The sequence below is a fragment of the Lissotriton helveticus genome, chromosome 9 (genome assembly GCF_964261635.1).
Source record: "Lissotriton helveticus chromosome 9, aLisHel1.1, whole genome shotgun sequence".
NCBI lineage: Eukaryota > Metazoa > Chordata > Amphibia > Caudata > Salamandridae > Lissotriton > Lissotriton helveticus.
Window position 1 is genome coordinate 355,243,080 of NC_136070.1, and position 12,201 is coordinate 355,255,280.

The following is a 12,201-nucleotide window of genomic DNA, read 5'->3' on the forward strand; positions in this document are numbered from 1 at the left end:
AAACTGCTTTATGTAAAAGGCAGTCCCATACATGGTGGTCTGGTGAACCCAGCAGGTCACCATCCCTGGGTGTGCTAGCCATTCCAAATGGGGTCGCAAATTGCGCTTGCCTCATGAATACTGAGGAGGCATGCAATTTGAGACCCCATTGGAATCGCTAACAGTGTCAGTGTCACTGTTGTACATTGCATTTTGCAACTCGCTATTTGACATTCGCAAAAAGCAAGCACCGTACATATGGCCCGCTGTCTTCCCTGTATTATTCCAAGTGAGGCTGGTAACAAATTTAAAAAGAATCAGATTATGGTCGGTCCGGATGACTGGAATAGTCTCTTAAAATTCAGTAATGCCAGGGGGACCAAAGAGTTCTCTAATTAGTGACCAGCACAATTGGTAGTTAGTGGCTGTGAGATTAAAAGCAGAAAAGGCTTCACTAGTGGCGTGGATATCAATATCAGAAGGATTATAAAATGTATTTTGAAATCACTGTGTACTACTAATTTGTATATGTTTAATAGACGTGAGGACACATCACCAACCAAAGATCTAGTGAACGCTTTCATTGCCCTGGTAGTCTATATAATAAGAGTTCATTGAGAGCTTTTTGAAGAGGAGTCAATAAAGTGACTTCCATGTGTTCTGCATCTAGTATGGTGGAAATAGAATGGTTTGTGATTTTACAACAGTCTTTATAAATACAGACCATCCCTCCTCCCATTGCAATTTAAACGGTGCACATGCATAGGGCAGTAGAAGGGGAAATGGTTTGTTCTATATTGGGCACAGAGCACTCTTGAAAGTAAGTTTTTGCAATAAACAGACAATTTAGCTGAAAATCTAAACTAAGATCATGGATTTCAAGGCAGTGGTTAACCAGGGGCCGACAATTTGGTAGTGCACTTTGAAACTTGGATTTTTTAGCGTTAGTCCTTTGAAGATGCTGCTTCGGTTCTATGTTGTCTGATATTCCCTGTTAGACAGAATTAAGGACGGATGTTCCTCAAAAGCCCCAAAAGACATTGCCAGCTGCGCATGCCTTAAAGCCAGAATATTTATTCTCCTTAACTCAAAGTTGTGGGGTGCTGGGGCTCAGGCTCTGAGCCTGATATGGTTTGCTCTAGATTAGAACTGGTGTTATGTGCTCGGGTTAGGCCCATGTAGTGAAGCAGCTAATTTCTTACATTGTCCTATTTTTCACAATAACATTTCTGTAGTGACCTTTTGCACATATTTGCGTGCATGACAATGTTAGATTAGTTTCTCTAAACTATTATGTTTACACATCAAGCTTCGCACAATATTATCACGATGCCTCGAACATCATGCACAAGGCCCTTCTACGCACTCTGTACAAATGTCGTTCTATCTTCATTCACAGAGCGACAGGGCTATCTACATATCCACAACATCACTAATTTATATGCACATCGCAAAGCTGCTTTCTATTATATATAAAGAGCATCCCAATAGATCAGCAGAGGAGGCACTTTGGCTGATACCGAGGGTCCCGGCATGCTGAGACTTCACCACACTGCAGTCTGACATCTCCGTAAGGGTTTGTCCAGTTTGTGACCAAGACAGGCTCCTACATTCTTCCCCGTCAGGTAATGGAGTTGCATCGTCCCCTGGGGGGATTCTTGGCTTCACACCTACACACACTCTAGGTACACTCAGAGTAGAGGTACACCTGATTACTGCCTTGTTTACATGCCTGCATATATCCATTGTTTTGGCACCATGGAGAATTGTATCTACTATTTACTCTTGTGGTGCTTGTAATCACTTTCATTGGCTTCTGTATACTGATTATCGCAGAACATGGATTCTATAGAAGAATAACGTTGTTTCAATAAATCTATTAAAAATGTCCACTTTGTATTATCTGTATATTTATCTGAGCATTAGTAAACAAGAGTGACTGAGCGAAAGATTCTGATCTGTTTCCACAATCCAGAGGGGTCAGGGTCGTCATGTTCAGTGGTTGCGAGAAACCATTCACATCTGGTAAGGCTAGGGGGGCTTATGGTGGTACTGTGAGCTAGCTGGTCTCTAGACCAACATATCCTGCGGGGGTGCCCGGAATCAGCCTAGGCACTTCACCCAAAGTTTATGTGGTCCAATAAACATGCAGGTCCTGTGGATTAGTGGGAACTACCTGACAGTGGATGACAATAAGCTCCTACCATGAACTCGAATTGGAAGAAAACTGTAGGTACATGACTACTTTTTGCCTCACATTGGTTTGTTCGGATATAAAAGACTGAGTTTTGGCATGTCTGCGGCTGCAAAAATATTCCTGCATGTTATACGTCAAGTAATTCAACCTGTTACACACACTTTTAATTACAGTGATGACATACTGGTATTTGGGACAATGCAAAAGGAGCATGACAAGGCTATGACACAAGTGTGCCAGCTACTTGCTCATTCAGGTCTCACTCTGAATGCAGCAAAGTGTGAGTTGCACAAGACTAAACGTAAATTGTTTGGCCACATATTCTCTGATATATGGGGAAATGCCTCCTGACCCTGACAAGTGCAAGCACTGTCATCCACCTGTCCCCCACAAGATGTAACTATGCTGCGATATTTCTCAGGCATAGACAGTTATTGCTGAAGACCCATTTGTGAATTTACCACAGTGAGTGCTCCATTGAGACAGTTGACAAAGCGAAATGTCCCATTCCAGTGGTCTCCCGAATGTAATCAACGTTTCAAAGGATTAAAACATGTGAAATAGAGCAACTGAAATGGCCTATTTTGATCCTAAAATGGATACTGAGATCAAAGTAGATACAAGCTCAGTGAGGTTGGGCGCAATCCTTTCACAACACAATGGTCGTCCAAATGCTTAGAGTCACATTGTGGCCTATGTCAGTCGAAGCTTGTCTGAGAATGAACGTGCCTATTCTAAGTCGTAAAAGAAGAGTCTGGCTGTAGTGTGGGCCTGAGAACATTTTCATTTGTTTCTATAAGGAAAACTTTTCACCATTATCATGGACCACCAGGCGCTTGCTCATTATCTTTGGAAATCCAAAGGCTAAGATGCCCCCTCACGCTGAGTGGTGGGGGTTGCGACTGTAAGGTTATGACTACGAAATTGTGCACAAACTGGGGAAAGATCAAAACCCTGCTGTTTACTTTTCAAGAGTGCTGCTGCATCACCACATTTCAATGTCCAAAGTGGCTGGGGAGTATGCCAACTTCATTGTAAGATCTAACACGCTATCAGCTATGTCCATTGAACAGATTATTGCTTGCGCTGATACAGATAAATACATGCATATCCTCAAAGACATTCAAGAATGGGCAGGATGAACTGTCTGTCATCCGAGAAGGTATTTTATTGAAAGGCTTGAGAATCGTCATACCCCAGAGCCTGAGACAGCAGGTTATTTAACTAGCCATGAAGGACATCATGTTATTGTAGCCACCAAAATAGCCTTATAAGATTGTGTCTGGTTCCCTCGCCTAGATGAACAGTTTGAGAAAGAACTGAAAGCATGCCACCTCTGCAATTGCTTATTCCCAAAAATGATGCAACATTCATTGACAACGCCTGATCTACCTGGGCACACCTGTGAAAGATTTGATTTCTTTGGACCTGTAAAAAATAGACATCATCTCATGGTACTTATGGATTAATATTTGTGTTTTCCTCTGGTAGAGGACTTGTCATTCACATCCCATGACAAGGTCATTAAGCGGCTTGATGCCATCTTTCTGTTGCTATGTATCTTTGCGGCGTGGGGCACTCCTGCTGCCCATTACTCTGACAGTGGCCCACCATTTATTAGCAGAGAATTCAAGGAATTTCTCGTTCAACTCAATGCCAAGCATCAGAAGAGCACACATCTGTGGCCTAAAACCAATGGTGTTGTTGAACAATTCATGGGTACTCTTAAGAGAGTGATCCAGCGATCATCGGTGAAGGGAATTTGTCTAAATCAAGCCGTGTGTCAAACTCTTCATGCCTATCGATCAACTCCTCAGTCTACAACTGGTGAAAGCATGACCACCTTGATATATGGGAGAGCCATCCAAATCAAGCTACCGCAATGGACTCCGAACCGATTGGTGAATGCCAAAGAGGTTCATGTCACAGACACTTCTTGAAAGCACAAGATGAAGTCTTATACTGATCGTCGCCAACACACCCAAGACACAGTCTTCGATAAAGGAGATTTGGTACTGGTCAAACAGAAACCGAAGTGGAAAACGGACACTCCATTTAGACTGACCCTTTGAGGGTTGTAACGAGCAATGGACACATGGTGACGGTGCAATGCCCCAGAAAGTCCATCATGAGAGACTCATCACACTTTAAACATTTGCCTCAGTGTTGGTCATCTCCTGAGGCTGCGAGTGAAACGACTCGCCCTGAGAGTCCTTCTCAAGCATCTGAACCCACGCCAGCTGTGCCTAGTCGAGGTGCAGCTGAACTACCTCATACCGTCCGATCAGGCAGGCCATGCAAGCACCTTGACGGCTCATTGAGAAAATGTGATGCTAATTGTTATTTGTACTTTCTGTTTAACAAAGGGAGGAGATGCAGTATATTTGATGTAGGGAGCACTGGGACCCTCGTGGTTCTGGGCACACTCTGAAAAGTAAGTTACATGATCTGTTGCGAGGTGTTAAGGTGTGGCTATTAAAATCATGATGTAATGTGTGCACTGTGGGATCGTACATGAAGGAATAAAGACATCTGTTACGGAGCTCCATATGTGACATTTTCATTTCCATGCTCCCGGCTGGGGAAGACGCTACAGAGACCTGCATGTTCTGTTCTATGTTGAGATAGCATCTATGAAAATAACAAAAAGAGGCACTCAATGTTGGACAGAGTAAGAGAAGGAATCAAAGTTATCAGCACTGGTGGTCAACAACCACAACAAAAACTTCTGGCCTCCGCAGCTAGTATTATTATTATTATTATTATTATTATTATTATTATTATTATTATTATTAATAATAATAATATTTGCACAGTAAGCACTGGACTGTCCAATTACTGATCACCCAATAATGACAGTCTCTTCAAAGCGCAGACAGGGCTCACTATGTGTACATATCATAGAAAAAGTGACTTCACAATTAGGGCAGGCTTTAGAGCTTGTGGCGCCCCGTGCGACAATCATTTTGGGCACACCCACCCCAATGACCACCTCTTCAGATTCTCTCACTACCACTGGGCAAAAGTGCCCCTCATCAGCTATTGCTAAACACAGCGCACCCCCTGAGGTCAGCGCCCCCTCCACGGGTCAGCGCCCAGTGCGGCTGCACCACTTGCACTGCCCTAAAGCCAGCCCTGGTCACAAGACAGCAGTGAAGACATATAAACAGGTACTTCCTAAGAGACAGCCGCCTTTCTTGATTCTTAACTTCCAGTTAAGTACCACTGTAGCCTTCCCGCAGCTTGCTTGCTTTTACTTTCTTAACATTCCTGGTTTCTATTTGTTCAGTGTTTGTGCTTACCCCTTGTACTGCTGCCTTTACCACTACACTAGCCTTCCATATAAGTTTTCAGACAAACTTTTCCACCTCGCTGTTATGACAAGTAGCCAAAGTGGTATGAAGATAAATATATTTATTAAGACAAAAATAAATCTATACTACTATTATAAAGAGAGAACTGTGAATCTTTGAGGCGGGTAAACTCGGGAACCACAGTGCCAATCAAAACACCCAATACAGCGTTGGAAAGGTCAGGGTAAGCAGATGGTCATAGGCTATATATCAGCAAAAAATATATGTTACAAGGGCAAAGTACGTTCTTTGCCAAAGTAGTCCCTTGGAAGTAGTGCCATGTCTGAGGTGGGCGTGTGCGCTAACGAGGAACGTGCTGACATCACCATCAGACATTTTGGTAAAGTTCAGGAAGTAAACCAGGAGCGCGAGGAGGAACGGCCAGGAGCGCGAGGAGCAGCGACAGGAGTGCGAGGCTGAGGAGCGGCGGCGCCCGCGGTGGGCTAAGGTAGAGGTCCGACATGCCCAGGGGTAGGAGCGGCCAGGAGCATGGGGAGGAGCGGCCAGGAGCGCGAGGCTGAGAAGCGGACACGAGCGCGGGGAGGAGCGGCCAGGAGCGCGAGGCTGAGGAGCGGCGGTGAGTGTCACCCGGTCTTTGGCCCACGGCTGCACAGGTGGTTGGGGGCCTGGGATTCGAGACGTGACATGCTGCCGGAGGTCTGTGGGGGCCCTGAAGGTGGTGGTTGCGCTCCGGAGGACTGCACACTGAGCCTCATTGCCAACTGGGATTCGAGACGCGACATGCTGCCGGAGGTCTGTGGGGGCCCTGAAGGTGTTGGTTGCGCTCCGGAGGACTGCACACTGAGCCTCATTGCCCCGTGGACAACGTCGGGCGGGCTGCTAGTTATATTATAAAGGTCCACAGGCTGAAGGAGGAGCGAAGGTCAGGGTATGACCAGGGAGCCCAGTAGAATGACCCAACATTCGAAGACATCACATAAATGGCTATCCAAAGTTCTATGATGACATGATGTGAGATGATCTGATAAGTAAAGGGAAGGGAATGCAAATGAACAGGTAAAAGAACTGCAATGGAAATGGAAGAAATAATAATAGTAAAGATACATGTACAACATCTCCCTGTTTACAAAGGAAATCTAGAAACATTAATACAGTAAAAAAAATAATCTCAAAATGGTTTGGTATTCTAACTGTCCTCCCAAATTAACTCTGACTAGCATTTTGGGGTGTATTGACTTCACATTTGTCGTTATGAGAATTACAGTCTTCACTTTCAGTATCAAGTTCTGATCTGGAATTGTCCTGTGCACGGAAACTACCAATTGCTTGTGTATTTTCATCTGTACATGTGGTATTATTAAAATCAATGGGTTTAAACAAAGTATTTTAACTTACACATACATTGAAGCTTTCATCATTAGTATTAAAACTACAATCACTAGTTGTATATTCTTCACAGCCCAACATACTGTCATCTAAATTTTCTTCTAGCTGTCCATTTTCTTTCATAATAATTTTCTCTTGTCCTGGTTTTAATTTAACAATATCACTTTTGTTCCACCACACTATATCTCCTAGAAAGACATCACTTTTGGAAACGTTTGTTTACAACAAAAGGAGTAGTGAAACTAGGTTCTCCTTTGAGAACTTTATATGGTTTCTTCATGATGACCTAATCCCCTTTTCTGAAACATTTTGTTTTTAGCTGTGTTGCTCATATCACAATACTGCTTTGTTATTTTCTGTTTAGCAACAATTTTCTCTTGTACTTTAGTAACAATGTCATCTATTTCTTTACATTCAGTATTTTGATTAAACCAATTGTCTAGCTTAGGTGTTAATGCAGTATGACATAATCTTCCTCTCATTTAGTAAGAAGGTGTATGCTTAGTTATGTCATTAGTTGTGTTGTAACTGTTCACTTTTTCACAGATATATTCTGTAAAAGGTAAGTGAGAAGCTATTGCTAATTGGACACCTTCTTTTAAGAACCTGTTAACACGTTCGACTTGTCCATTAGAAGATAGACTGTAAAGAGGGGATATTTCTTGTTTTATACCTAGATGTGTTGGAAAATTCAGTCATAGTGATGGACATAAATTGAGTTCCGTTGTCAGAAACCAAAAGTTTTGGTTGTCCTTCTATTGAAAAGATTTTCTTTAAGAATTCAATTATTACTACTCTATTGATATTTTGAAGAAATTCAAAGTGGATCCATTTAGAGTAGTAGTCAGATAAAACAACTAGATACCTGCAATTACTATCAAGTAAGTTAAATGTCTCCGAAAAAATCAATTGCAACTTTAACCGAAGGTCTATCTGGTATTTCTATTAGTTGCATTTCATTTTTACTTACGTGTTTATCTGCTTTTAGGCATTGAACACACTGGTCAATATATGGATTAACATCTGCATTTATTCCTGGCCACCAGTAGTAATTACCCAAAATTTTCTTGGTAGCGGTAATACCTGGATGACCTTTGTGTGCTAAATGTATTTGGTTCTTACATAGTTGAAAAGGAGGTACAAAAATATCATGTCTTTTAAGAAATCCATTTTCAACTGTTAACTCATCAGTAACGTGTTGATAACTGTTCAATTCATGACTCAAATTTCTCATAGGGGCCACTTAGTAGTGGGATATTCTATTACTAGGTTCAATGTATTGTCCTTTTCTTATGTCTCCAACCATTCTTTTTCAGTAACTGTACCATCGCACATAATGGTAGCATCAATATGTACAACTACATATTCAGTGTCTTCTAAACACTCTTCGTCATTATCAGTAAGGGGTAAGCGGGATAAACAGTGTGTTCTACAATTTAATCCACCTGATATAAATCTTATTTTAAAGTTTAATTCTTGTACTTTTAACAATAACCTTACAAGTCTAGAAGATGCTTTCCCATTACCTCTTCCATATCCATCTATCATGAATACTAAGGGGTTATGATTTGTTATTATTTCAAATTCTTTACCCCACAGGTATGTTTTTAATTTTTCTACTGCCCACACACATGCTAGAGTTTCAAGTTCTATATGGTACTGTTAAAGATTTTGACAAAATGTGACTCCTATACCGACAGCACTTGCATCTACTGTTACAATGTTTTTGAGATTGACATCAAAAGGATATAGAGCAGATGCTTCAACAATATGTTTTTTTGTTTCTTCAAAGGCTAAATCTTGTTCTTTACCCCACTCAAATTTTACTCCTTTAGTCAATAATTTCCTTAAGGCCTCTACTTTGTCTGCATATCCAGATATAAACCAAGCATTTTATTCACTCTATCCCATGAAAGATGTAATTGTTTCCTTGTCTTTGGGGTTTGGTGCTTCTCTAATTGCTTTAACTAAATCATTTTGGGGTTTAATACCATCAGCTGTTAATACATGTCACAAATACTCAATGCTGTCCTGTAAAACTGTACATTTGTTTTTAGAGATAGTCATGCCCCTTTCTTTTGGAATATTCAAAACAGCATTTAATATTTTATTGTGTTCATGAATAGTGCTTGCATGTACCAGAATGTCGTCGTGAAATTTTTCTACACCATGTATGTCATTAAATAGTATGTCCATAAATTTGGGGGAAATGCTAGCTGCAGAGGCTAATCCAAATGGTAGCCTGATGTTCCTGTATACTCCAAATGGAATCACGGATATAGTAAGGTCTTTTGAGTCTTCAGCTAGACAGATTTGACGATACGCCGACTTTAGATCAATCAAAGAAAAGAATTTCGAACCTGCTGTTGATGCCAAGATTTCCTGGACCTTAGGTAACGGGTGGTAATCAACAATTATGTTTTTATTGAGACATCCTAAGTCGGCACAGAGCCTGATGTCTCCTGTTTTGTTTTTGCGACAACAATAGCGGAAACCCACTCAGATGAGTATGTTGGCTATATAACTCCTTCCTTACATAATTTCTCCAAAAGGTTTTAAAAATCTTTTCTTACTGATAGTGGTACTGTTCTTACCTTATGTGCCATGGGAATGTCAACTTCTTTTAGTGTTCAAACCCTTTCACACAACCTATTTCTTCTTTAAAAATATAATTGTTCTGTTTTAAGACATTTTCCAGATTGGTTAGATCTTTGGGTCTGCTAACAAAGTTTAAATGATCCTCATCAAGAACAATAGGATCTACATCACCAGGTTTTAATATTACGCCACGTTTGGCCAAATCCTTCTACCCTACTAAGTTGCGTCCCTTTTCTGATACATATATCTTGGTGTTGATTGCTCTGCCTTTAAATGCGAGTGGGTCTTCAAAGTATCCGACCATATCTATTTCAAATTCTCCGAATGCCTTTGGATTAAGATATGTTTCCTTTAATACTACATCATTCCATGACTCATTATAAGTTATATATGATATAATAGTTCTTGGTGATCCTGAATCAGCCATGACTTGTAATTCAATGTCACCAATGTGCACATTTCCTAGTGGTCCTTTTATTTTTCCTTCTGTTAAAACTATATTAGAACACATTTCTTAGTTAAGCTTCTCAATAGCATTAACCTTTACTGCTGGCATTACTTTTTGTGTTTCTACATGATGTAGCAAAATGTCTATTGGCGGCTCCCATAGGGCGTGCTGCAGGGCAGTGGAGTGGGTCAGGGCAGGGTGGGGGTAGTAAACTCGGACATACGACGGAACGGAGGAAGGTAATAATTACTTTCCTCCATTCCGTCGTATGTCCGAGTTTACTATCCCCCCCACCCTGCCCCTCCCCCTCCGGCCCCACCACCCTGCAGCACGCCCTATGCGAGCCGTCACTGAAAATTTCCCACTTTTTTACACTTAACACACCTTTTACATATTGCTGGACAACCTTGAAAATCCGCTAGGTGATTGTGAGAACCACATCTGTAACAAGTATTTGTTTTACCTTCAAAACTTCTCCCACCTTTACTTCTATCTATAAGTTTCTATTCATATTTCTTTCGCTCCTGTAAAGAAAAAACATTAGTATTCACACTATCATTTGACAATTCTTTTGTTGAATCTATTGATTGAACACACAGTGCAGCAATGTATTCCTCTATATTTTCTCTGTTTGCTTTCGCATAGCAAATTTATGTCTGCCAACCATTAAATTGGGTTCCTCAGAGAATTGTTTTCCATGCGTTTTACCGCCTTCTGGTATTCATCTAGTGGTATAAATTGTCCTGGGGGACTTTCATATTCTGGCACACTATCAAATATTTCCTGTCCCACATTTCCTAATAATCCAAACATTATTGCTTTTTTACAATCAGTATTGTATGTTTTGCCATCTATAGCAACCAGGTAATTTTCAAAAGCTCGTAACCAACTTTTCCATCGCATTAGTGGCTTTCAAGGTTCACTTAGGAAGTAAGCTGGTACACAAATGTTATTGCTATGTGCCATGTTAGTTTTTTTTTTAAAGACGAAAATTTATGTTGAAATTATTATTATTTAGTAAAACACGAAGATGTAATGTAAGTTGGTTATGTTCGATAGCTGTCTGACTTACTAGCGTATTTTTTTTGTTCTTTTCTTTTGCTTTTTAATCCAGCGCTGTATTTCTGACAGGAATGCAGGCGTTCGCATTCATTTTATAGTATTTTCCTGTTTTCAAAATTGCTGCACGCATACGTACATCGTGCATGTGACGCGTACGGCAGAGGGAGAGGTTCAATACTAAGTGCCTCGCTCGTATACGTTACAGTGCTACTCGCGCTGGTGCTGAATGTCAGTTGAAAAGAAACGCTTGCAACTGCCAAACGGTAAAAGTTAAACGATCTTTTGGATAAATGATGTGCTTGCGTTGGCAATGATTTAGTAGCGATTGCCATAAAGTACTTGCGTTGTTTGATGTTAAAGTTGTAGAATCCTTATGTTTTCTTGGTGAAGTTTCGTTTCTGGAAATCCAAAGAAGTATAGAATTCAGATGATTTCTTTCAGATGAGTTGGCTGTGAGCCTTTAGTCCATGTTAAATCATCACCAAATTGTTATGACAAGTAGCCAAAGTGGTATGAAGATAAATATATTTATTAAGATAAATATAAATTATATTATAAAGGCCCACAGGTTGAAGGAGGAGAGAAGGTCAGGGTATGACCAGGGAGCCAAGTAGAATGAACCAACATTCTATGACATCACATAAAAAGCTAACCAAGGTTCTATGAGGACATATCATGATGTGAGGTGATCTGATAGGTAAAAGGGAAGGGAATGCAGATGAACAGGTAAAAGAACTACAATGGAAATGGAAGAAATAATAACTTTAAAGATAAATGTACAACGCTCACCTTACAGTGGACCAGCCAGGGGGCCCACACCCTCCCTATTCCCTGCCCACACGATTATCATCTCCACGTTCACACGCTGCAAGGGACAGAATTTAGAGGAACACTTCCCACCATGGACAGGTTTGATGGAAGTGGTTTCATACTTGGCACATCATTTTAAGGCTTGTTTTATGGAATGTGTTCAGTGTTTGTTAGTTGTGTGCTTTTACATTGGCAGGGTTCGCTGTCAGAAATATTGGTCATAGCACATGCGCGTTCCTATGGAGACAGTGTTTTTAAACTCAATCCGTTTTGTTTTAGATGTGACGAAGACAAAGATGTCACCAGTATCCCTATCATAAGAGAGGTAAGAAGCAACCTTTACTGATTTTCAATGGTATTTGATTGTATATCCAGCACCTCACTTCCTATTTCACTTTCCATAAATA

At 40.8% G+C, this 12,201-nt stretch overlaps 1 protein-coding gene across 1 annotated transcript in view; it reads left to right on the forward strand.

Annotated features, from left to right (window-relative positions):
* The window catches only part of CCDC197 (coiled-coil domain containing 197), a 263,835-nt gene that overhangs the window by 20,787 nt on the left and 230,847 nt on the right, over positions 1-12,201 (forward strand). The window contains exon 2 of the mRNA XM_078662296.1: positions 12,074-12,119. Within this exon, the coding sequence (XP_078518422.1) occupies positions 12,074-12,119 (46 nt within the window). The remainder of the gene's footprint in view (positions 1-12,073; positions 12,120-12,201) is intronic.